Source organism: Macrotis lagotis, chromosome 1 (genome assembly GCF_037893015.1).
Source record: "Macrotis lagotis isolate mMagLag1 chromosome 1, bilby.v1.9.chrom.fasta, whole genome shotgun sequence".
In the NCBI taxonomy this organism is placed as follows: Eukaryota; Metazoa; Chordata; class Mammalia; order Peramelemorphia; family Peramelidae; genus Macrotis; species Macrotis lagotis.
Genome location: NC_133658.1, coordinates 244,665,158 through 244,691,811, shown reverse-complemented (window position 1 = coordinate 244,691,811; position 26,654 = coordinate 244,665,158). Strand labels below are relative to the sequence as shown.

The 26,654-nt window shown below is 36.5% G+C and overlaps 1 protein-coding gene across 3 annotated transcripts in view; it reads left to right on the top strand.

Annotated features, from left to right (window-relative positions):
• SCARA5 (scavenger receptor class A member 5) overlaps positions 1 to 26,654 on the top strand; it is a 132,099-nt gene that overhangs the window by 69,084 nt on the left and 36,361 nt on the right. For all 3 annotated transcript variants that reach the window (XM_074210015.1, XM_074210016.1, XM_074210014.1), the window contains exons 4-7: positions 8,842 to 9,516; positions 21,544 to 21,624; positions 22,981 to 23,079; positions 24,347 to 24,403. In XM_074210015.1, coding sequence (XP_074066116.1) covers positions 8,842 to 9,516; positions 21,544 to 21,624; positions 22,981 to 23,079; positions 24,347 to 24,403 — 912 coding nt within the window. The remainder of the gene's footprint in view (positions 1 to 8,841; positions 9,517 to 21,543; positions 21,625 to 22,980; positions 23,080 to 24,346; positions 24,404 to 26,654) is intronic.

Sequence of the window (26,654 nt, the reverse complement as noted above, 5' to 3'; positions counted from 1 at the left end):
GAAGAACCTGGATTATACTCACATAGCTGGCAAAAGTCCAAGACAGGATTTGAACTCCTGTGTTTCCTGACTCCAAGTCCTGTACTTCTTATACTGTTTAGCTGCCTCATCTTTAACACTGATAATATTCTCTGAATGGTGATCCTGACTATTATCATGAAACACATGAACTGTGAAGAAGCAAAATTATGAGTGACCCAAAGGATACCTAAAACACAATGTAGGTCTAATCGGATCATGATGATCATTTGCTGGCTCTGAGTGTTGTAAAGGACATCATCAAAGAGAGATGACCAGAAAAGGAGGTGTGCCAGCTGTCTGGAAGAATAAGGGAAAAAGAGGGGTATGTGGTTCTGTATTTGTGGAATGACATGGGCAAGTGAGGTGCAACTTGAGAAACTGTGATGGATCACCAGTACAGAGACTACAGGGTCACATGAAGTTTAGTCCAGACCTGTAATTACATGAAATAGAGAACTCATTAGTAACATTATTCACCAATGAAAAATTGCAAATCCTTTTCTTCACCTTATACTTTGTCCTAGAGAGCAGCTGTAGGCACTAAGAATATATTTCAGAAATGGGGCTTGAATCTAGGTCTTCCTGACTTTGAGTCCTGATCTCTATATACTGTTCCAGGCTGCCAACTGAACTATTAATGATGATAACAATATATAAATAACAATAATAGCATTTATATAGCACTAAGAAATTTTTTAAGTGTTTTATAAATTTATCTCCTTTGATTGTTACAATAACCCTGGGAGATGGGTATTATTATTATTGTTATTATTATCATTGTTATTATTATTATTATTTCTATTTTACAGATGAGGACACTGAGGTAGACAGCAGTCAAATTTTTTTAGGTTAACACACATAGAAAGTGACTGAGGCCATACTGAGCTCAAGTTTGATCATATAGTAATTATAGTATTATAGATTTATTTATTATATGATAGTATTGAAGGTTCATCTTAGAGTATTTATAAGTATAGTATTTTGATCTGAAGAGGCCAGTATGGTTCAAGTGCACTGAAGTCAAGAGTTCAAATCTTACCTTTGTGTTTAAATAAATAAATAAAATATTTATTAAACATAATTGGATTGGGGGGCGGCTAGATGGCACAGTAGTTAGACTACTGGCTCTGGAGTCAGGAGTACCTGAGTTCAAATCTGGCCTCAGACACTTAATAATTACCTAACTGTGTCACCTTAGGCAAGTCACTTAACACCATTGCCTTGCCAAAAACATAAAAAAAAAAAATGGATTGGATAAGAAAACAAAACCCTACAATCTGCTGCTTACAAGAAACACATTTAATAAACAAAGACACACAGAATAAACCTGAGGGGGGTGGAAAAAATTTATTATGCATCAAGTGAATTCAAAGCAGCAGGAGTTGGGATCATGCTACCTGACAAAACAAAAAGAGACATTCAAAAATAAAAGGGATAAACAAGGAAACTACATTACACTGAAAGGAACCATTAAACAATGAATTAATAGTTGCATTAAACTTGAATGCTCCAAATGCATTGGTATCCAAAGTCATAAAGGAAAATTTAACTGAGCTGCACGGAAAAAAAAAAGAATACGTAGACATTAACACTACAGTGTTAGGAAACTTCAATGTCCCTCTCTTGGTTTTGAAAAAGTCTAACAAAGATAAATAAAAGGAAAATATGAAATTGAACAATTGCTGCAAAAACTAGAGCTAAAATACTTATGACATCTTCTAAAGGAACTGCAAAAGAATAAACATATTTCTCAGCATCATTGGGACGTTTATAAAAAATGTTCTAGATAATTAAAAATTGTATTAGACCAAGAAATATTAAAAATAAATACTTAAAAAGTTAGAAATAGTAAATATATTCCATATAGACCTTAACACAATAAAAAAATAGTCATTGGTTCAGAGATCACAAACAGAAGACAGAGACTCAAATAAAGAATTAACAATTAAATCCTAAGAATAAATCATAGAAACAATAACTATGTGAAAGAAAATGATAATGATTGAAACAACATACTAAAATTTCTGGGAAACAGCTAATGTAGTCCTCGGGAGGGAAATCATATCCCTACAGACTTATTAACCAAATATCAAAAGAAAGAATTAGTACATTAAAAATGAATTTTAAAAGTTACAGTCAAGAAATAAACAAATCTAAAGTAAATACAGAAAGCAGAAATTATAAATTAGAAGAAAAATAAACTAGAAACAATACTTCTTCCTAAGAAATGATAAATAAATCAAATCCTACTTGTAATGCTTCCTCCTTATAGTACCTTGATAAGTCATATCCCTTCACCTTTTTGGGCTTCTGTTTTCTCTTTTGTTGGAACCTGTTGCTTCTTAAGCTCCCTTCAAACTCTAGATCTGTGATCATAAGAAAGTCTTCAAATTTACTTTTTACTATTTCTCAGAGACTTTCTCCTGCCTCACACATTGTTTTATCACAATATCCAAGATGAAGAAGGCAAATATTTTGCACAAATGTGTGCATTTTGGCTAGGGACCATGAAACTGGCAAAGCTTAAGTACAGAAACAATAACTGAGCACCTAATCTAACCTATTTCTGGTAATAATGATAGTAAACATTTATATACTTTTATAAGGTAATTTTCCTGAAACTATCATTGAGTTAGATAATGCAAATATAATTATTACAATTTTATAGATGAAGTAAGTGAAGGTTACTTAAGGTTATGCAGTTATGGGGAGCCCAAGGGCTGGGGAATCCTAAAAACTAATTTTGTCCAGATATATATTTTTCAGAGACAGCTAATTTATGTATATTGATTTTGTATTTATAATTATTTGTTATTAGGGAGAGGTTTTTAGGAGCAAAGGGAAGTAATAAGAATTAAGGTGGAAAATGAAGGAGGAATAATAGAAAAAGAAAAAATTTTAATGTAACATTTAAAAATATCCAGAAGAAAGAAAAGAAAGTTCAGAAGGTGCCACAGAAAAGCAGAGCAGCATTGGTCATGTTGAATTTAACATATACTTAAAAAAATGAACTATGTGTGATAGAGATTCACAGTTTCTCCATAGTCTTCATTTTGCTATTCTTTATATATGTAAATATTAATGTTGATGTTTGGCAATTTCATAATAGAAAAAGAAAATGTGGAAAAAACTAATCTTGTCACAATTAAATATTGAATCATAGGCCTGTTAGATTTTTAAGAAGCATATCTGGAAACTGGAAGACTATCACACTCTCAACTCAACCTCTTTGCTATCAAAATACATGGTTTGTTTTCAAAATTCAAAGTTTGTTTTTAAAGCAAAGTTTTATTTTTCCATATTGTATGTCTTTGTGTATTTGAGAATATTTTTAAATTTGGGAAATTTATGACAGGAAATGAAGTGGCTACTGTTTGCTTAGGTAATCTTTTTTGGTGAACTTTTAAGAAGGTCTTGTTTACTTCCCAGTGGATTCTTATAGGAACTTCCAACTCAAGACTCAATGTTATTAGACTATTAGAAATAGCAGTGAGATAGTCACTGCTGATAAGTAACTGTCTCCATTCAGAATGTAGAGAGGTAACATCACACAGTGGAAAGAATATTGAACTTGGAATCAAGAAATTACAGCTGGAATCTCAGTTCCTCCATTTTATTATCTTTGTTACTTTGGACTTGTTTTTTAATCTCTCTAGGCCTCAGATTCTTCATCTATAAAATAAGGGTATTGGATGGATGACTTCTGAGGTGATTTCTGTCTCTAGATCTTATTATCAAAAGTGGAAATTAATCCAAATATCCTTCAGTGAACCAAAGACTGATAGCAAACTTTGGGTTTGGGTAAAAAATATTGCTTCTCAGTCAAAATATATTTTAAATTTAATGGGAGGGCAGTGAAAATTTTTTTTAAAGAGCATTGCCATAGAAAGTACATATGATGCAATTTATATAAATAAAAATAAATGCGAAGTATGTACCTTATACAAATAATTGTTTTACAAATTTAATTGTGATGGGGTATAGAAAGGAGATATCTTATTTTCTCTTTTATTTGGGTTGGTATGTGAGGGTAAGGAGAAAAGAACAAGCTGTCAGTCAACAGATATTTGTAAAATGCCTATGTGCTAAGCATCCTCTTAAATGCTGAAAACACAAGTTCAAAGAATGAAACAGTCTCTACCCATAAGGGTATACCTTTTAATATTGGACAAAATAAGTACATATAAAATATGTGTCTAGCTTAAATCTAAAGTTAATAAAAACAATATATACATATGTACATATATGTGTGTATGTATATATATACATATATATATGTGTGTATGTATATATACATATATATATGTATATATATACATGCATATATGTGTGTGTTACGTACAAGGCTGTTTGTGAAGGAAGGCACCAGGGGTATGCTGATAAAGACTTAACAACTGGTCAGTCACACTTTAATCTGTATTATTAACATTTTCTCTATCACTTCCTTGAGAATAAATAGTTAACAAAACAATAAACCTAGCCCTGATTCATAGAATCTGGGGATTTTTGAAGTGTAAATGTTCACAATGAAAACTGAACAATTGGTCCTAAACAGGTAGAACTAACTCCAGCAGACCCTTGGATGGCACTAGTAGTCAGTTAGTAAAGAGACTTTGATTAAGTGTCTATTATGGACCACACTATGGCATTATGTAAGCCTTGAAGACACAGAGAAAGGAAAAAAGAGGGTGGGGTGATGCAGGGGCAAATCAGAAAAGACTTCACAAGAAGATAGTACCTGAGCTGCATCTTACAGGAAGAGGGAGAATCCGTGAAGTAGAGGTAAGAAGGTTTGGAGGGAGGGCAGCCTATGGAAATTGGGAAATTGAGTATTTTGTGTGAGGAACAGAACAGTTGGACAGGATCAAAGAATGTATGAACAGAATGATATTTAATAAAGCTGAAAAAGTAAACTGGAGTCAGGTTGAGAAGAGATTTCACTGGTGAATATTTTTCCCTTTGAGGAACCACTGGAATTTATTGAAGAGGGGAATGACACGGTCAGGTTTATACTCTAGAAATTTTAAATTCTCTGTCCATCGAAGTTTTTAAGTCTACTTTATGTAGCTGGGGAATAATTCTTTAATATACTTTGCCCTGGTTAAACCAAATCTAGAATATTTTGTTCAGTCTTAGGCATCTTATTTTTTGAAGGACATTGATAATCTAGAAAGTATCCAAAGGAAGGTAACCAGCATATTGAAGGTTCCTCATTGAGATTATGCCTTAAGAAAATCTGTTGAAGGAAAAATGTTTAGTCTTAAAAAGGAGTTAGGGGAAGGGGAAAGTGAAACAACATGGTAGTTACAGTAAGATTGTAATAAATGATCACTGGATTGAAATGAACCATTTGACTTTGGGCAAGTTATTTTATCTTGTCTTTTAGATTCACCTTATTTTCTTTTTGAAGAGAAAAGGGGAAAGTGCATTAGAGATTATTATGAGTGATTTGTAAATCTTAAAGTATATATAAATATGATTTATTGTGCATCAATGGAGCCATGATTTGACCCATGTAGGTTTTTTCCCAAAGTGTAAGTCTGACTTTACCCTATCCCTAGTATATTCCAATTATTTCCCTAATACCTCCAGGATCAACCATAAAGTTTTTTGTTTGTCATTTCAAGTTCTTGCCTTTCCAAGTCTTCTTATACCTCTCTTATGGTCTAGTGTCCCTGGTCTTCCTCAAACACAACATTCATTTCTGGTCTTAGGACCTTTAGAAGCTGTCCTCTATGACTGGAATGCTTTGCCCCCTTCCCCTCTACCTTTTAGTTTTCCTGGATTCCTTCAAGATTTAGCTCAAAGCCCACCTTTTGCAGGAGACCTTTAGCTTTTCCCACATTTACTGACTTCCTCTTTCAGATTCCTTTCCAGTCACACTTTAGGTGTCTTGTATGCCATAGTTCATTACATATTGTCTTCCCCCATTGGAATGTATGCTCTAGAAAGGTAGGGCCTATTTTTGGCCTTTTTTTTTTTGTATTCCCAGTGCCTATAAACGATGTTTGTTGATTGATCAACCATTTCCTCCACAGAAACATGGTACAACCAATTTATGCCTTCTAGTCAAAAGGACATTTGATCTATGCACTCACATAAATATACCCTTACCCAAGGTGCTGTAACTTTAGTCTAGTTGCAAACATCTTTAATAGGTACAAGCTATATGCCTCTTTCTCTGATCATGATTTTCCTGGATGCTGTCTTTTACTATTATTCTTATGCATGAGTCAGCACTGGTTATATGCTTCTACCTTCTGCTTTGCCCCATTCAGCAATTTTCTATTGCTCTTTGAATCATTTGAAGTAATTTTTAAATTTTTAAATTCCTGTCAAGTTCAAAAGCTATATAATTTTGTGATTCAGTTCTCTAGTTGTGAAATGGAAGGGTAAAATGCCAAGAATTATTAAAAAATGCTTTGCAAGCAAAATGTTGCAGTACAATAGAAGAGGGTGGGATGTTTGCCTAAATACAAATTAAGAAAGTCACACTCAGAAGTTCTGGGCTAAAGACACCAAACATCTGGAAAGAATTTCTCATAAGGGGGGATTTTTTTCTTGGGGTGGCGGGAAAATAGGAGGAGTGGAGATAGAACATACTGTGACTATTGCAAAGAGATAACTAGATTGATATCCAAGGGGAATATATTTTCAGGAAATTAACTGACACTAGATGAGGGAAGCTGGAACCTCTGCAATACTTCTGAGAGCCAAGGAAATGCCTGTCTTAAAATAATTTTCCTAGCTTCATGACTGAAGATGCTTTGAGGTGAATGCAATTGTTAAAATGTGAGTCCCAAGAAAGACATTGAGAAAGTTAACACATCAACAGCTATTAACAATTCAATAAGATTTCACTTCTCAATTTCCTAATTGAAAAATAAAGGAACTAGGATGATAACTTCAGAGATAGAAGGGACCTCAAAGATCAGGGAGGAGATAGGGAAAGGTTAGGGAGGAAGGGGAGGAGACTCAGATTGCCTAAAGGAGGAAGAAGTGGTCTGGGAAGTTGGAAGAACTGGGAAGAGGAGACAGAAACAAAGGATGCCTAATTCAATAAAAACCATTTAAGTGTCTTCTACTTACATGCTGTATCCTTTCCAAGAGAATTCAAATCAATTCAACTCACTATGTATAAATATGGAAAGAAGAAAGTCTTTACCCTCAGGTAGAGCTTCCTTTCTACTGGGGAAAGGGGAAGAACACGGGCAGACAAATAAATAAAAAATACAAGAATTTCAAGAAGGGAGCTTTAGGAGGTTGGGTGGGATATCAGGAAGGACTTCTTGAAGGAATTTTAAGTCTAAATCCTATACCTATTTTGATCTTATCTTGGTCTAGAGTGTGAGATGTTGGTGTAAGCCTTGTTTTTGCCATATATGTGTATTTTTTAAAAAGATGTTCCCCTACTAAAAATAACTAATATTAATATAATACTTTAGGGTTTGCAAAGTGCTTTAGGTATATTATTTCATTTTTTACTACAAATGACCATGTGAAGTCCATGCTATTACTCACATTTGGAAACTGAGGCTGAGAGCAATTTAATGACTTGTCCAGGTTAAAACACCTATTAAGCTACTAAGGCAAGATTTAAACTCAAGTCTTCCCAAATTCTCTACTTTATCTGGATGCTTCATTGAAAGGGTAGAAACTATGAGTATGGTAGAAAGAATGCTGAACTTGGAAGGCAAGCATCCTGAGTTGAATCTACCACTTACTACTTGCGTGACCTTGGACAAATCATGTAATTCTTTGAAGCCTCAGTTTCCCTCTCTGTAAAATAAAAGGTTTAGATCAGCTGATTTCTATGGTTCTTTCCAACTGTAAATCTATGTTTTTAAGCTGTGTACTTATGGGTCCTTAACCCTGGGGTTTTGCAAAATAGTAAAGTCTTAACCAGGAATTCTTTTTCTTGGGGTGGAGACAGGAAGTAGTCACCATAGGACTGTCTAATTATAGGAGTAGTCCTATCAGAATAGGCAATGTCTTTTCCATAAAGAGACCTGACCAACTTGTCCCAATAGCTGTTTATAGGCAAAAAAAACTAAGAGTGAAAAAGACTGCCTGGGCAGCTAGGTGGCACAGTGGATAGGGCACTGAGCTTGGAGTCAGGAGGAACTGAGTTCAAAAGTGGAATCAGTCACTTAATAATTATGTAGCTGTGTGACCTTGGGCAAATCACTTAACCCCATTGCCTTGCAAAAAAGAAAAGAAAAGAAAAAGATTGCATCTTCCCCAGGATTGATAAACTACTGAGGTAGAGTTTTGACTTTGATCTTTCTGATTTTTGGTTTTGTTTTAAAGGCATTCAAGGTTAAGTGACTCACCCAGGGTCACACAGTATCTGAGTTTGGATTTGAACTCAGGTCTTTCTGACACCAGAACCAGTGCTTTATTCACATGCTCCACTTAACTAGGTCTTTCTGATTTCCATGTCCAGAGGCTACCCTAGCTTTCTCATGAAAAGACTGGGAAGAACAGATAGAATAAAGAAAAAAACTGTACTGGGGAGTAAAAGAAAAGAACATTAAAACTGGGACAGGATGGGGAGAGGCAGGCAAGAGTACAATGGTCATAGGACTCTGAGGGTGGGACCACATCTAGGTCATATAGGATCCTTAGTCTCAAGATCTCCACGAAGGAGCAAATGCTCCCTTCTGATGTTACCAACCCAAGATAAAACTGCAATGGCCCTGCTTTAGGTGCACTCCTGATAAGCAAGGTTTCTCCCTCATTCAGAGTTTGTTTTTTCCATTCTTGCTCCTTTCCTGAGCTTACAAGTAGGCTAACAATCATTGTCCTTTCTCTTTGCAGTCTCTCGGACACAGAGTTCTCCAGAGGACCTGAAAGCCCTTAACTGGAATGTGAACCGACTGAATGACAGTTTCCGGGACTTGCAGTTCAGGTTCCTGCAGCAACCTCTCCGGGGGGAAATGGTGGAGCACATCTGGAAGTTTCAGGACCTGTTCCAGAACCACTCAGATTCTCTACGCCTCCTGATGAGCAACCTGCAGAGGCTGGAGGGGAACGTGTGGAACCTGGAGACCCAGGCCAGCCAAACAGAGCAGACCATTTCCCTCCTGCGGGACAGTGGCAGCCAGCAGCACGAGGCGGTCCAGATGCAGCTCTACCAGCTCCAGGTGGAACATAACAGTAGCCAGCTGCTGCTCCAGCATCACACCCGGCTTCTGTCTGAGCTGGCCACCAGGGTGAGCAGTCTGGGGGAGGAGCTGGCCGAAATGACCGGGGCCCTGGGCGGCATCAACCAGAGCCTCTCCTATGATGTGGGCATCCACCACACCCAGCTCCGGGACCTGCAGGTGCTGGTGAGCAATGCCAGTGAAGATGCCCGGCACATGCGCAGGGTCCACATCAGCATGGAGCTGCAGCTCAGGCAGGAACTAGCCATCCTCAATAATGTGACAGAGGACCTGCGGCTCAAGGACTGGGAGCACTCGGTGGCCCTGAGGAACATCACCCTCATGAAAGGTATAGGCTTGCCCCACCATTGCTTCTCTCAGGTATCCTTTAAGTTTCAGTCACTGGAGAGAGAGACAGCCTCAGCCTCTGAGGCAGAAAGACCTGGGTTCGAGTTCTCTGCCACACACTGGCTGTGTGACCATGTTCAAATCACTTAACCTCTCAGTGGCTATGTGACACTCTAAGATCTTCATTGGTCAACTAGCTTCCTAAATGGGAGACCCCATGCTAGTGAAAGCCCTCATCTCTTCCAAATGGCATTTTATTTTTCTCAATTTAATTCTCAGAACAACTCTATGAGGTAGATAATGTGAGAATTATTTTCATTTTATGGATGAGGAAACTGAGGCTTAAAGAACCTTTTGCCTTGGTCTTTCTAATAAAGCTAAGTCAGTTGGCAAGGTTGAAACTGAAATATTTCCCATTGCTCCATAAAGTCAATGGTCCATTGTTAGCTGACCACTCTATTTAAGAGCAAATAGGAGTTTAAGGGACTTGCCCAGGGTCACATAGCTGGTAAGTGTCTGAGACTAGATTTGAACCAGATCTTCTTGACTTCAAGTTCAGGGTTCTACCCATTGTGCCACCCTTCCATGCCACTAGTTTCTCCCTTCTCTAATCCATCTTGTATACTTTCATTGTGGTAACCACTCAGAAACCTTCCCATTGCCCTAGCCAGTGCTGTCTTTTATATTCAAGCACACTAAAAATATTTTTGAGCATATCCCCCAATATGTGTATATTTACTTATTTAATATATATGTATATTTATATATGTATATTTACTTATTTAAAAATGAAATACACTTACCATTGTATTAATGAAATAAAATGTATACAAGAATAGAAATAAAATAGGATGAGTTAAAAATAATGTAATATTTGGTCCCTGAGTTGAGTGAGCCAAGAGAGTTTACTAAATGAAGTGATGTGCACTTCAGGCTGAGTGGAGGTTGAATTGGAGTGGGAGAAGACTTGAGGCAAAAAGAGTAACTAAAAGGTTATTGCAATTGTCTACCATCAATAAAAGGGGATGGGGGCCTGTACTAGACTGGGAGTGTATGAATGGAGAGGAGTCAGATAGGAGATATGCTGAAACTGAAATAAATAGAATAGAGAATGAAGAGTGCCTTTGACAGACATAGGGAAGTTTTGAAGAAGGATGAGTTTGGGAGGAAATGCAATGTAATGAGAATTGCAAATGATTGCAACTCATACAGGTTTATCCTCTGCACCTCACTCTGTCCCATTCAAATTGAAAAGGGGGAGACAGGGCTCTTCCTCATCAGTTACTGTCTTAGAGAGCAAAGCCTGCCTCTCTGAGGGGTGCCTACCAAACTCTAAGGTGATCTGGGAGCAGGAGGTAGGTCCATTTTGGGTAGGTTCTTGTAACTTTCTGGCACCTGACCCCAGTTTTAGAAGATGAAGAATACTGGGAGCTTGCTCATGAAAGGGACTGAAAATCAATAAGTTATTTATTGAGCACCTGCCATGTGCCAGATACTGTACTAAGAAATGTAGGCTTGAGGCAGGCAGACCTACCAAAAGGCTGATAGCCCAGGCATGAGATGATGAAGGTTATAGAGTAGGGGTTTAGAGCAATATCCTTTGAGGGATAAAGATGGGTGAGATACTGTTGGAAACAAGTTCCAAGATTGATTATCATGGGTAAGGTAGGATATGAACCATCTACCACCCTCTGTTTAGTTAATCACAAACCTCTTGAGATCAATCAATACCTTGACTCTCATTTTCCACTCCCAGAACCAAGCCCTTATTTTAGAGAAAGCTCATCTAGTTGGTAAACTTCAGACTTATTAACCTGGCACTTGAAACCTTTTTGACCTAATCTTATCTCTTCCATGATCCCTTACAACAAAACCTGGACTGAGGTTCCAGTTCTAGCTATTGCTTCCATACAAGTCATTTTTACTGCCTTTAGGTCTCAGTTTCTTCACCTGAATGGAAGGAATTATTACATGACCTCTGAGGTCCCTTCTCTTTCTCTTTTTTATAGTTAATAGTATTTTATTTTTTCCAATTACATATAAAGATAATTTTCAACATTCATTTTTTAAGATTTGATTTTCAAATTTTTCTTCCTACCTCTCTTTCCTCCCCTTCCCTAAGACAGCAAGCAATCTGATATAGGTTATACAAATTCAATCATATTAAACAAATTTCTACATTAGTCATGATATGAAAGAAGAATCAGAACAAGGAAAAGCCACAACCTCCCCGCAAAAACCAAAAAAGTGAACAGTATGCCTTGATCTGCATTCAGATTCCATAGTTCTTTCTTAGAATGTGGATGAAATTTTTCCATCATGAGTCTTTTGGAATTGTCTTTGATCCCTGCATTGCTGAGAAGAACTAAGTATATCACAGTTGATCAAAAGCAGAATGAGAATGATAGTATGTCAGAGCCAGAAGGGGTCTTATGAAACAGCCTTGGGTTCCTCATTCTACCAGAGTTGGCTTTAGCTCCTACCACAGATGGAGGTACCACTGTATTGTCCATTTTCATTTCCTTACTGATGAAGACCTGAGCAAGAGAAACATGCAACTCTCCTGGAAGGCTGGCTCTGAGGCTGCCCCAGGTGATAAAGGGTTAGGGGATCTCATTCAACCCAGAAGAAAAGTTATTGAACACCTTATTAAGGGCAATAGGGTCCTGAAAAAAGAACTCTGGATCCAGAGTGAGAGGACTTGCATTCAAATTCTTATTCTACCACTCACTTTTTGGATGAACCTGAGTGATCTTTTTCACTTTTCTGAACTTCAGTTTTATCATCTGTGAAATTAGATAGATGCATTACTTGGCTTCTAAAGTTCCTATGCTCCCATGCTCTTCTATATAATATTCCTAATGAGGGCAGATAGGGCAGGAGTATAGAGCCTAGTATAGATAGGGCATCTCTTCATGCCCACTTGGGTCCCATGCAGCAGCATAGAACACTGTTGACATAGTATGTAGTTCAGTGAGCTGCATCTAGGGACAGTCATAATAGGAAGTCTTTCTATTTATATGTCTGAAGTGGTCAGGGAATCCCTGAGTGATTGGATTGGGGCAGCTATCATAGAGGTTGGGCTTCTTGTTGAGCTGGGTTGACCCAAAGAACTCTGGGTGGGTCTGGGAGTGGTCACTTCCAGGAGCAGTTATCCAGGGACTTAAGGTTCAGTCACAGGCTTGCCTAGACAAGTGCAGCCAGAATACATGTCCAGCTGCAAAGGAACTGCCCTGGTCCTGTAGAGACTATCGCCTGGTCCTTCCATTGTTATCATGCCATCTGAACTTTGGACAAATTTGCAAAGTAGGAGGGGCAAGCAGTATTATCCTCATTTGCCAGCTAAGTTGAGCAACTTGCTCAACTAGTGAATAGCAGAGGCAGGACTCAAATCCAGATCTCTGAGCCTCCAGCATGGGCATTTCCCCCTACATTGTACTGTTTCACCAGCCAACCAAAAAACATGGGAGGAAGGTGAGAAACCTGTCAAATCTTCAAATGCTTGGAGCTTCTGTTGATACAGGATGAACTGAACCTCCATCCCTCCCACACCCACACCCCCAAACCCCCCAAACACACACATTCTTCCCCTCAGAGGCCAGTGATTTCAAAGAGTTAAAAGAAATCTAGCTAGAAGGAGGTGGGCCTAAAGGAGGGGAAATCCTCCAGGATCAAGGTGGAGTATATTGAAGATATGCACATTTTGAGCCAGGCATACATTATTTCTTTTCCTTTTTTTTCCTTTTTTTTTTTTTTTAGGTTTTTGCAAGACAAATGGGGTTAAGTGGCTTGCCCCAAGGCCACACAGCTAGGTAATTATTAAGTGTCTGAGACCAGATTTGAACCCAGGTACTCCTGACTCCACTATACCACCTAGACACCTTTTTTTTCCTTTCTTATAAAAAATTATCTTTTGCCCTCTGTCCTTTATATCTCAGTTATCCAGTATTTTGACCCTTTCAACTTTTGGTGAAGGCTCATTGGGATGCCCCTAATATGAGAAAGGAAGTCATGTATAAGGAAGGCAGAGTCATGTATAAGGTCATAGAGGTGGAGAAGTGAAAATAGTAGAGAAGCTGGGGTCAAACTGTAAAATAATATTTTTAATTATTATTGCTGTTATCATTATTTGTATTTTCTGTTTTTATATTACTTTCTATTCTAAACATATTCTCTTCCTCCACAACCTAGCAAACTATCCTTTGTAAAAAAATTGTTTTATAAAAGAAAAATGCTTCTGCTGAATAAACAATATTTACAATTCTGTAAAGTAGGTGCTATTATTAACATCACTTTTCATAGAGTCAAAGAGAGGCCCATAGAAATTGAATAACCTGCCTAGGGTTGAATCCATGTCTTCACGATGTCAAGTCCCTCTATCTAAATCACTAAATCTTAACTTTTCTCCAGGCCCCCCCTCTTTTATACTGATACTCTTTAAAGACACATACACACAGAGTTACTTCCAACTGAATCACTTTTGTATTGCATCTTCAATGTACATGGAAGGTTCTTGATATTGGTAATTGGTGAACACCCACCTCAAAAGAAAAAGAGCTCCCCTTGTAACAAAGAAATATAACTAAGAATAAAAACATATGTAGCCCTGTATGGCATGCTTGCCTTATTCTACACATTCTCTCTATCTCCCTGTCTCTGTCTTTCTTCAGTAAGTAAGACCAGGAGAAAACAATAACTCCCTAGTTCTAATCTAGTTGAAAAAAAATGAAGCTAGGATTCTCCCTCCTTCAATCTTCCCCACCCCCATGTAGTCTTCCCCTTTTGAACCTTCAACACTAGCAAAATTAGCACTTGGAGCTATTTTTCTAAACATGGGAAGGATTGCATCAAATGGATCTTGTCCATGTTCTCTCTTCCAGGTCCCATGAGCCCAAAAGCCCAATAAAGAGATGACCCCAGGCAAGCAAGGGGCAGTACTAGGGTTTTCCTGTAATTTTTTTTTTATATTTGATATTCAGTTACTTTGAATCTCTTACTGTCTTTTGCTTTTCATATCACCTTTATTTTGAATATATCCCTTTGTCAAAAATAACTTTTAAAAATCTTTTAATTTTTCAATCAATCATTTATTAAGTACCTACTATTTGCTAGATTTAGGGCAGCTAGGTGGTCCAGTGGATAGAGCTCTGGGTTTGGACACAGGAAGACTCATCTTCATAAATTCAAATCTTGACTCAGACACTAGCTGCATGACCTTGGTCAAGTCACTTACCCTTGTTTGTCTCAGCTTCCTTACCTGTAAAATTAACTGGAGAAAAGTCAAATACAACTGAAAAATGATTGAAATATGTGCTAAGCAGAGATATGATAACAAAAATGAAATAGGTTCAAAGAACTCACATACAAACACAAAGCAATTAAGGAAAGAAGCAAACATTTATTAGGTACCTTCTTTGTGCTTGGCACTTTTCAAATATCTCATTGGATCCTTAACAACCTTGGAAGGGAGGTGATATGATTATCCCAATTTTACAATTAAGGAAACTGAGACAGGCAGAAGTTAAGTGACTTGACCAGGTTATACAACTAGTATCTAGGTAAAGATTTTTAATTCAGGTCTCCCAAGTTGCTTCTCTTTTTAGAAATGATACATATAGTACTTTAAGGTTTGAAAAATACTTTAACTCATTTGATCCTTACTACAACCCTGTAAGATAGGTGCTATTATTAATACCATTTTCCATAGGATGAAAGAGAGGCCCACAGAGATTGAATAACCTGCCTAGGGTTGAATCCATGTCTTCATAATATCAAGCCCCTCTATCTAAATCACTAAATCAAACCTACATAATAAAAGAGAGTAGAGGTGCGGTGAATCCAAAGTGATAGAGTAAAAACAAAAACAGGTCAAAACATGGTTTTAGTAATTGGTTTGGAAAAGGGATCTGTCTAACACACTTGGAATTTACAATATTTTAAACAAGTTAATGAAAATATATTGTGATGACCCAACCTAGGAAGAGCTGGAATGCTATCCAGCTCTCACATCACTTTTGCTACACTCACTCCCTCTTTTCTGGAAATGGACAGCACTCCCACCGAGATGAATATAGCGTGAGTAGAGCTTCCCTTTCTCTCTCACAGTTTGCTTGCTATATAGCTCACACCCATTCCAGGATTAATGAAATTAAATCTTTTTTCTGTTTAAAAAGAACTCAGACATTTCCTTTGAATTCATTTTGATCAGAAAGAAGTGTTCTTTCCCTGTCAATGTCTTCAGTTGCTTAAAGCAGGTGGAATTGTCCCTATGGAACTGAAAGCAGGCCAGAGTTCAATGGCAATCCTCCTTTCTTTACTCTTCTTTTTTCTTTTTTTTAGCTCTAGAGTTGCCTTTCTCTTTCTCAATTATTTTAACATTTTCATTTAATGTTCTGATTTCCAAATTCTATCCCTCCCTCTCCTTCCTACCCCTGAAATGGTAAACAAACACATAAGTTTTACCTTGTAATTATCTAAAACATTTCCATATTAATCATTTTGTACAAGAGGACTTGAATAAAAGGGGAAAAAATGAAAGAAAATAAAGAGTAACATGCTTCAGGTTTTATTTAATCAATATTAGTTGTCTCTGTAGAGGTGGATAGTATGTTTCATCATTAGTTTTTTTGTTTTATGTGTCTTTTCAGGTGTTTTTTTTAAATCACCCTGCTTGTCATTTCTTATAGAAAAATAATATTTCATTACAATCATATGTCACAACTTATTTAGCCATTCCCCAAATGATGGGCATCCCTTTGATTTCTAATTCTTAGCCACCATAGAAATAAATATTTTTGTATAAATAAATCCTTTTCCCTTTTTTTAGATGACTTTGGGATATAGAGTTAGCAGTGATATTGCTGAATCAATGGGTATGCACAGTTTTAGTCTTTTGGGCATAGTTTCAAATTGTTCTGCAAAATGGTTAGATTAGTTCACAACTCCCTCTACAATGCCTTAGTGTCTCAGTTTTCCCACATCTCATACAACATCCATCATTTTCTTCATTTTTGTCTTATTAGTTATTCTGGTAGGTGGTTAGGTAGTACCTCAGAGTTATTTTAATTTGCATTTCTCTGATCAATAGTGGTTTAGAACTTTTTTTTATATGACTATAGATAGCTTTAATTTCTTCATCTGAAAACTGCCTGTTCATATCCTTTGACTATTTATTGAATTAATTGCATATTTTTTGTAAATTTTACTCAGTTCTCTAGATTTTATTGAGAAATGAGGCTTTTTTTTCCCTCAGGGGTACTTGTTGCAAAATTTTTTCCCCAATTTTCTGCTTCCCTTATAATTTTGGTTGCATTAGGTTTTTTGTGAAAAAAAACTTTAAAAATTTTATATAATAAAAATGATGTTTTACATTTTTGTGATGCTCTCTATAACTTCATTGGTCCTAAATTTTTCCCATATCTATAAAACTGATATATAAACTATTGTATGCTCTCTTAATCTGCTTATGCTATCAACCTTTAAGCATAAATCATGTACCCATTTTGACCTTATCTCGATATATGGAATAAGATATTGTTCTATGCCTATTTTCTGTCACGCTGTTTTCCAATTTTAGCAGCAATTTTTCTCAAATAGAGTTTACCATATACTAGAATACTACGGCCATTTACCATAATGTAATTTTTACATAAGTTATTCCACTGATCTATCCATTTCTTAGTCCAGATTATTTTGATAATTAGCATTTTATAATATAGTTTGAGATCTGGTATGACTAAACCACCTTATTTCCCTTTTTTTATTAATGCCTTTGATATTCTTGAACTTTTATTCTTCTAGATGAATTGTAATTTTTTTAATGCTATAAAATAATTTTTTGATGATTTGATTAGTATGGCCCTGAATAAATGGATTAAGTAGAATTGTCATTTTATTATATTGGCTTGTTCTACCTGTGTGAAATGAATATTTTTTCTGATTGTTTAGATCTGACTTTGTGTGAAAAGTATTTTATATTTGTATTCATAGAGTTCCTAGATTTGTCTTGGCATATAGACTTCCAAATATTTTATGTTGTCTACAATTATTTTATGTATTTATTTTGGGGGTGGGGTTTGGAAAGGCAGTGGGGTTAAGTGACTTGCCCAAGGTCATGCAGCTAGGTAATTAAGTATCTGAGATCAGATTTGAACTCAGGTCCTCCTGATTCCAGGGCTCTATACACTGTGCCACCTAGCTACCATTGTCTACAGTTAGTTTAAATGGAATTTCTCTTTCTCTTGCTGCTGGACTTTGTTGGTAATATATAGAAATTCTGTTGATTTTTATGTGGATTCCTTTTTTATCCTGGAACTTTACTAAAGTCATTATATCACATAGCTTTTTAGTTGAAAATCAATAATAAAACCAATAGAAATCATATGATTATTTTAGTAGATGCAAAAAAAAGCAGTATCTATTTAAAAAACCATCAGCAGAAATGGGTGCTGTATTTTGTCAAAAACTTTTTCTGCATCTACTGAAATAATCATATGATTTCTATTGGTTTTATTATTTTCAACTAAAAACTACTTGAAATAATGAACTATTTTAGCATAAAACCAGCTTCTAGTTTTAATTATTAGTTCAATGGTTTTCTTACTTTTGATCTTTTTAATCTTTCTTTGATTTTCAGGATTTCCAATTTGGTGTTTCAATTGAGAATTTTTAATTTGTTCCTTCTTTTAGTTATTTTTTATTTTTAGTTGCATGCCCAATTTGTTTATCTGCTTTTCCCTCTATTTTATTGTTGTAAGGAATTAGAGATATAAAATTTCCCCTAAGAACAGCTTTGGTTGCATCCCATAAATTTTGGTATGTTGCCTCGTTGTTATAATTCTCTTAAGTGAAATTATCATCTCTATTATTTGTTCTTTGACCCACTTGCTTTTTAGGATTTGATTATTTAAATTCCAATTAATTTTTAATCTCTTTCCATTACACATTATTGAATGAAATTTTTATTGCATTATGATCTAAAAAGGATGTGTTTATTCTGTTTTTCTGCATTTGGTTGTAAGGTTTTATACAGTCAGTTTTTGTGTAGGGACTATATACTGCTGAGGAAAAGATGTATTCTTTTCTATTCCCATTCAGTTTTCTCTAGAAATCTGTTATCTCTAACTTTTCTAGAATTTTATTCACCTTAGGAGGGGAAATTTGACATTCCCCCACTAGTATGGTTTTATTATTATTTATTTATTTACTCCTGTAACTTATCCAACTTCTCCAAAAATTTAGTGCATATATGATTAGAATTGATATGACTTCATTGTCTATGCATCTTTCAGCAGGATATAGTTTCCTTCTTTATCTCTTTTAATTAGACCTATTTTTACTTTTGTTTTGTCTGAGATCATGATTGTCACCCTCACTTTCTTTGCTTCAGCTGAAGTATAATAAATTCTGCTCTAGCTCCTTACTTTTACCCTGTGTGAGTCTCTGATTTAAATATATTTCTTATAAACAACATATCACAGGCTTCTGGTTTTTAATCCATTCTATTATCTGCTTTCATTTTAAGGTTGAGTTCATCCCATTCACATTTACATTTATGATAACTAACTGTGTATTTCCCTCCATGCTTGCTATTCGTTGCTTGTTTATCCCCATCTCTCTCTTACTTCCTATCCTTTCCCTCCTAATAAGTGTTTTACTTCTGATCACCACCTTTCCCAATATACTCTCCCTTTTAATCAGTCTCGCTTCCCCTTCTATTATCTTCATCCCTTTTTACTTCCTTATAGAGTAAGATAGATTTCTATATCTAACTGAATATGTATATTATTCCCTCTTTGTGCATATTTTGATGATAGTAAGGTTTAAGTTTTGCCCAGCATCACCCCATCTTCCCCACCATCAAATAGCTCTTTCTTGCCTCTTCTCTGTGGATCAATTTGTCCCATTTAATTTTCCCCTCTTCTTCCAGTGCAATTTTCTTCCTTACCCCTTTATTTTCTTTTTTGGGGTATCATCTCTTCAAAGACACCTTTTATTCACATCCTCTGCCTCCCTATACTCCTTCTGATTGTTCTTATAGTAATAAAGTTGTTACCAATATCATCTTGCCAAATAGAGATATGAACAATTGAACCTTATTGAATTTCTTAAATTTTTTCTTTCTTGTTTCTTTTTTTACCCATTTATGTTTCCCTTGAGTCTTGTATTTAGAAATCAAATATTTTATTCAAATTTAGTCTTTTTTAATTAGAAGTGCTTGAAAGTCCTTTGATTCATTAATTATACATTTATTCCATTGAAAGATTATGTTCAATTTTTCTGGGTATATAATTCTTGGTTATAATCCTAACTCCTTTTCCTTTAGATGTATCATATTCCAAACTGTCCAGTTTTTTAATATGGAAGGTGCCAAATCCTATGTAATCCTTACTATAGCTCTGTGATATTTGAATTGTTTCTTTCTGACTGTTTGTAATACTTCCTCCTTGAACTGTGAGCTCTGGAATTTGACTATGGTGTTCCTAGGAGTTTTCATTTTGGGATCTCTTTCAGTCAGGGACCAATAGATTCTTTTAATTTCCATTTTGCTTCTTGATTCTAATATATCTGGGAAGTTTTCTTTGAAAATTTCCTGAAATATGTAGTCAAGGCTCTTTTTCCCTTTTAGCTCATGGCTTTTAGGTAGTGTCCTTTAATTTTTGTATTATCTCTCCTGGATCAATTTTCTAGGTAAGTTGTTTTTTCCAATGGGAAATTTCACATTTTCTTCTATTTTTTTAACTTTTTGATTTTATTTTGTCATATCTTAATGTCTCATAGAATCATTAGTTTCCACTTGTTCATTTCTAATTTTTAAGGAATTATTTTCTTCAGTGAGCTTTTGTCTTTCCTTTCCCATTTGTCCAATTCTGTTTTTTTAGGGAATTGTTTTCTTGACCAAATTTTTGTATATCTTTTCCTATTCTATTCATTCTTTTTATCCCATGATTCTCTTGCTTTACTTTAATTTCTTTCATCAATTTTTCTTCTACTAATTTACTTTTTTAAAATTCTGTTTAAGCTCTTCCAGAAATTCTTTTTTGGCCTGAGACCAAGTTACATTTTTCTTCAAGGCTTTACATGTAACCATTTTGACACTATTGTTCTCTTTTAAGTTTATAGTTTTTCTTCTTTATCACAACAGGAACTTTCTATAGTCAAGCTCTTCTTTTGTTTTTTTTACTTATTTTTTCTGTCTTTTGTGACTTGATGTTTTTATGGAACAGTTTACTGTTCCAAGCTTTTTGTGTGTGGATGCAGGGTCTTACTGCTGACTTTCACTGGGCTTCAGACCTTCGTTGTTTGCTTTCTTTGAAGAATGGGTTTCTCTTTTGACATATTAGGGGTAGAGAAGTGCTACTTATTGGCCTCTACTGGATAGGGGTTTAGCTGGCCTGTATCAGAGGTGGGTCTTTGCTGCCAACTTGCTTTGGTAATAGAGTCTTTCTGCTGGCTGACCCTGGAGGAGGGAATTTTGTTGCTGTTCTGTCCCAGTGATGGAACCCTGACACTGGGTTGCTATGGCACAGGGCCTTTCTGCTGGTAGGCCTCAAGGGCAGGGTCTAATTTTTGGCCATCTCTGGGTTAGAGCATCACTCCTGATCAGCATAGAGATCAAGGCCTTGCTAGTAACCTGTTCTGGGGTGGGTCACTGGGATGAGCCTTGCTGTATTATATAGACTGGTCACTTGCCCAAGGAGCAAGCCCAGGCTTGGAGTCTTGCTGTGAGACTGACTGTTGATGCTGCTGGTCTTGAGCCTCACTTCCCTTGCACCCCAGTGAGATAAACCTGTCATGCTAGGCTGGTAAGCTGTTTCCCTACTCTTAGATGAATTCTGAGATGATTTTTCTAGTGGTTTGTAGGGATTTGGGGAGGACTTTGGAATGTTCTTTCTTCACTCCACCCTCACGGCACTGGAAGTTCACTCCTTTTTTTCAATATTCATTTAGGAAACAAAAGCTCATTTGTCCATTAGAGACTGGATTCTAGAAAGCAATATCTAACCCTGGGACTATATCTCTATTTTAGGACCCCCAGGACCTAAGGGTGATCCAGGTAATGAAGGAAGAGGAGGAACACCTGGTGCTCCTGGTTTGCCTGGACCAAGAGGTAAGTGCTACCGAGAAGCCCCAGATTTCCAGAGTCCCCTACCCCTCAGGCCTTCTTGACTATGGGGACAGCTAGGTGGCATAATGGATACAGCACTGGGTTGGAGTCAGAAGTCATTTCCCTGAGTTCAAATCTAGCTTCAGACACTTACTAGCTGTGTGACCCTGGACAAGTCACTTAACCGCTGCCTGCCTTAGTTTCTTCATGTGTTCAATGAGTTGGAGAAGGGAATGACAGTATCTTTGTCAAGAAAACCCCGAATGGTGTCACAGAGAATCAGACACAACTGAAAAACAACTGAACAACTTCTTGATTCAAAGTCAACATTGTATCGTCTAAGCTGCCTAATTATTTATATTAAGGATCAGTAAGAAAGATCACAACTGCAGCTTAGACTTTTTCTTTAAAAATTGGCTTTAAATGTAACCTTATTAAAACTGATGAATGGTTATAATAAAGCTCACTTTTAAAAATAGAGAATTATATAGATATATATGCATATATTATATATTAGTAAATCTTTATCCCAGGTTTACCATGCCTGCCTATCAGAGAAGATTAAGCCTTTCTTCTACCTTCACAGACAGCTACATGCCCCAATAAAAGATTCAATTTTTGAGGGGCAAATAACAATTACAGCTATCATTCATATACATATACATATATATATATATATATATCACTTTAAAGTTTACAAAATGCTTCACGTGTTATCTTATTTAATTCTCTTAATAACCCTTATGAGAGATTATTATTTTCTTCCTTTTTAGTCAGTCATTCAATAAACATTTATCAAGTGCCTCTGCCCTCAAGAAGCTTACAGTCTAATGAGGGAAGACAACACATTAAAGACAACTGAAGAGGGACAGTATTAGAAAGTACCCAGCAAGAGCTGTGGGAGCTGACAGAGAAGATCAAAAGTGGGCAGGTGGGTGGGAAATGAAAAGATGAGGAGACTCTGGGTTTCTAAAGGAATGGCAGGCATATGAAGCAGAGAAGAAACCAGGTCTGCTTTAGCCAACAGAAGCATCAGCCAAAGTTGGAGAGAAATAAATTTAGGTTTGATATAAATTAAAAACAAAACAAAACAAAACAGGGGCAGCTAGGTGACACAGTGGATAGAGCACCAGCCCTGGAGTCAGGAGTACCTGAGTTCAAATCCAGCCTCAGACACTTAATAATTACCTAGCTGTGTGGCCTTGGGAAAGCCACTTAACCCCATTGCCTTGCAAAAACTAAACAAAAAAAAAACACACCCCAAAATTCACAACAATTAGCTCTGTACAAAAATGAATTGGATTTCCTCTTTATTGAACAATTGAACAATATTATATTCCATTAATCTACTTCCTTTAGGTCCTACAGGTGAGAGAGGTTCTCCCGGGGTGCCTGGTCTGAAAGGAGATGATGGAGCATTGGGATCCCCAGGACCCATGGGAATGCGTGGATTCAAAGGTACTAATACTTCTCCCAAATATTGTGGTTCTCCAGGGTCTTTGCTTATGCCCAAGACACAGGTTGTCCCTCAACTCTGTCCCTTTGCAAGAGAATCATGACCTGTCAGAAAAGGACTAGAAGGAGCCAGAAAGTACAACCCCTCCCTCCACCTCCCCCTTTCCCCTTACCACACACACAATACACACAAATACAGTACCAACAGTCTGCTCCATTCTGGAGAAACCACACCTTGACCTTTCTCCAGAAGTTTCATAGTCTTAAAAGTCAGTAGTATCCTTCCCCCCCCTTCCATTCCAACAAGAATTGGTTAAATTATACAAAGTACTAGAAGTAAAAAGTATAAGTGAAAAACAGTTCCTGCCTCAAGAGCTTACATACTACTAGAACTGTATCTAGAAGATAAATTTGTCCATCCATACTTAAATCTACATATGTCTCCCCTTTCTTTGTATCCAAAAATCTATCCTGTCTTTTTGTATATTTGTATATTTTTAAAAGCCCACTTTAACCCTTGGGTAAGAGATTCTCATAACATCAATGGCCTGATTGTATTTCAATGGACTCTTTTTTTGACTCAAAACTCCAAACCAGGAAAATAAATGCAAATTTATGCATTGTATTTATAGAGAGAGATATACATACTGTCCCATAAATAAATAAATATCTCAAAAGCATGGAAAAAATAGAAATCCTTTAACCATAAAAATTAATTGTTTTTATGCACATATCAGATCTCCAGAATCACAGTCCCAGGTATGAGGGTTCCTCAAAAAGAGATTCTCTTTCCTTATAATTCCTATCTTGATACATCAAATTCCCAGGCAAAGTAAGAATGTCTCATCTTTCTGTCCCTATTCCCCCACTTAAGATGAGAAAATTCCCTGATCTTTGTCTTGCTCCTCTTTACTTCTCTTTTTCCCATACTACCTTAGTCTATCCCAATTATCAGTCTTACCCATCCCAGGGAATAACTTGAGCCTTTATTTTTTCCTAATGGTTCAAGGAGACAGTCAAAGGTAACAATACCTTCACATATCTTATGTATGTGGATGTTTTGGTTTTGGTTTTTGCCTTTTTTTTTAGTAATGTCAAGTGGTACCATAATTCCAGGTAGAGCTATACCTACATCCCTTTCAAAGTATCCATACCCTCTGCTTACCTGCTAACTTCAGCTGACAGGGGAACCTGTTCTTTGCCCATAAGACTTCATTCTTGAACTACATTCTATTCAGCCTGCCAATTTGATCTTTCTTTTTTATTTTAGGTGAAAGGGGTCCAAGAGGAGAGAAAGGGGAAAAAGGAGATCGAGCTGGTGACACAGGTATGTTATCATTTGTGAACAAATAGCATTTTGGTTACATGGAAACTCCTACAAAGATTATGTATCAGTAAATTAGAAGACCTCCTTTCTGCCATTTTATAGATGAGAAAAACTGAGGTTTAATTAAATGGTAGAGTCAGAATTAGTACCTGGGTCTCCTGACTCCCTGATAATTATCCTTATAGACATTTATGTACTATCAGAACTGGAATGCAGTTTAAAGATAACCTGTAATCCTTTAATTTTATAGATGAGGAAAGTGAGGCACACAGTAATAGAATAGAGAGAGCCGACTTCAGAGTTAGGAAGACTTGAGTTCAAATCTTAGCACTTATACATGCAGGCAGCATGACCTTGGGCAAATAATTTTGGTCCAGTAGATTGGGATAATTGGTCCAGTAGACAAAGTGCTGGGCTTGGAGTCAGGAAGATTCAACTTCCTAAGTTGAAATCCCACCTTCTTAGAGATACAAAATAGTTTGCTCAAGGTCACACAGGTAGTATTAGAACTGGGACTTGAACCTGGCTGCTAGGGCTACAAATCCAATATTCTTTCTACAATTTTTAAAAAGGGGATGAAAAAATCGTCTTTGGATCATAACTCTAGAGTTGTAAGGGACTTCAGAAACCATCTAATTCAGTTACCCCAGGAAATGGAGGCCCATGGGGATTAGTATCTTGTTCTAGATCACAAAGACATAAAACATCTAAGTCAAGCTTCATTGGGATTTTCCTCTTTATTAATAATATCTGAGAATATTTACTGGTTTCCATCATGCTGCCCTGTTTCTAAGACTCAAGCTGTTTCTGTTCCTCTGGGCCAGAGAAGCTGCTACTGACTCTCAGCCTTGAATGAGGCTGCCCTATATTCACAGAGAACTTGGGTACAAGCCCCATTTAGGAAAATGTTCCCAGTTCTTCAGGTAGAGCTCAGGCACAGACAGTCAATGAAGACACACTGGCTTCATCCCAGTCATTGAATCATTAGGTTTTATTCTCTGTGGAGGTGATGATGATGATGATTAGTATTTAGGGTTTGTACTTTAAGACTGGCAGAGTACTTTAGAGTCAGCTAGGTGGCTCATTGGATAGAGCACTGGATCTGAAGTCAGGAACACATAAACTCAAATACAACCTCAGACATTTCCTTGCTGTGTGACCTTGGCCAAGTCACTTAACCCTGTTTGCTTCAGTTTCCTAATCTGTAAAATGAACTGGGGAAGGAAATGGCAAACGACTCAAGTATCTTTGCCAATAAAATACAATGGACAGCATGATTCATGGCTTAAGAAGTCTTGAACATGACTCAACAATAGCAACAAAATATTTTATATACTTCAATCTCATTTGAGCCTTATAGTTGTTGTGACTGTCTCAAAGCAGGGTTTTTTAAACTTTTTTTGCTTTTAAAATCTCCTTGGCTGTCTGATGAAGCATATGGACCCCTTTTCAGAATAATATTTGTTGTTACTGTTGTCTTGTTTTTGTTTTGATATTGGTTTTCCTTATATCACACAGGTGGAAGTGAAGTAACTAAATCACATACCTGATCCCAATATTCATTGGCACAGAAACTTTTAGCTACTCCATTTTTCTAACCTGGGTTGCTTTCCTCCTCCTCCTGTTCCCAAAAGTCTGGTCATATTGGTGTTAGATTTAGTCATACCAAATCAGCTTAATCCCTATTACAGGTCAAAACTCCTGAACTAGGAAAATCCACTGGCTTCAGTATATATATATATATAAAATAAAAATACAATGAGATTACAAAAGAACAGAATTTCATTTTAAAAACAGCTATCAAAATGTTGTTGTTATTTTAAACAAGTTCATGGTCCCAGATTAAGAACCTTTGGCTTAAAAATGGTATTTCCAGTTATCCATTGCAGAACTAGGAGAGAAAAAGAAGAGAATCTCACAGACAGAGAAAATGAAGTCCCCTACCCACCTTTTACAGATGAAGAAACTGAAGACTCTTAGAGTTATAAAATGATTTGCTTTCTCTCTTCTCATTTTTCTGCAGTCTTCAGGATGAGCAGGACTACTGTAGTGACCAAGGGGCAACCAATAATATAGATTTTTCCCTTTATTGTAACCTTTATCCTAACTTGGGGACCAAGGCTTTTGGAAGATACATTTTGTCAGGAAAGTTGTCCCAGGCTCCAGGCTAGGGGGCATGCTATGGAAACCACACAAGACTGAGTGATCTAACTAATCAAAAGTTTACCACACTTACCTATTTTACATAATA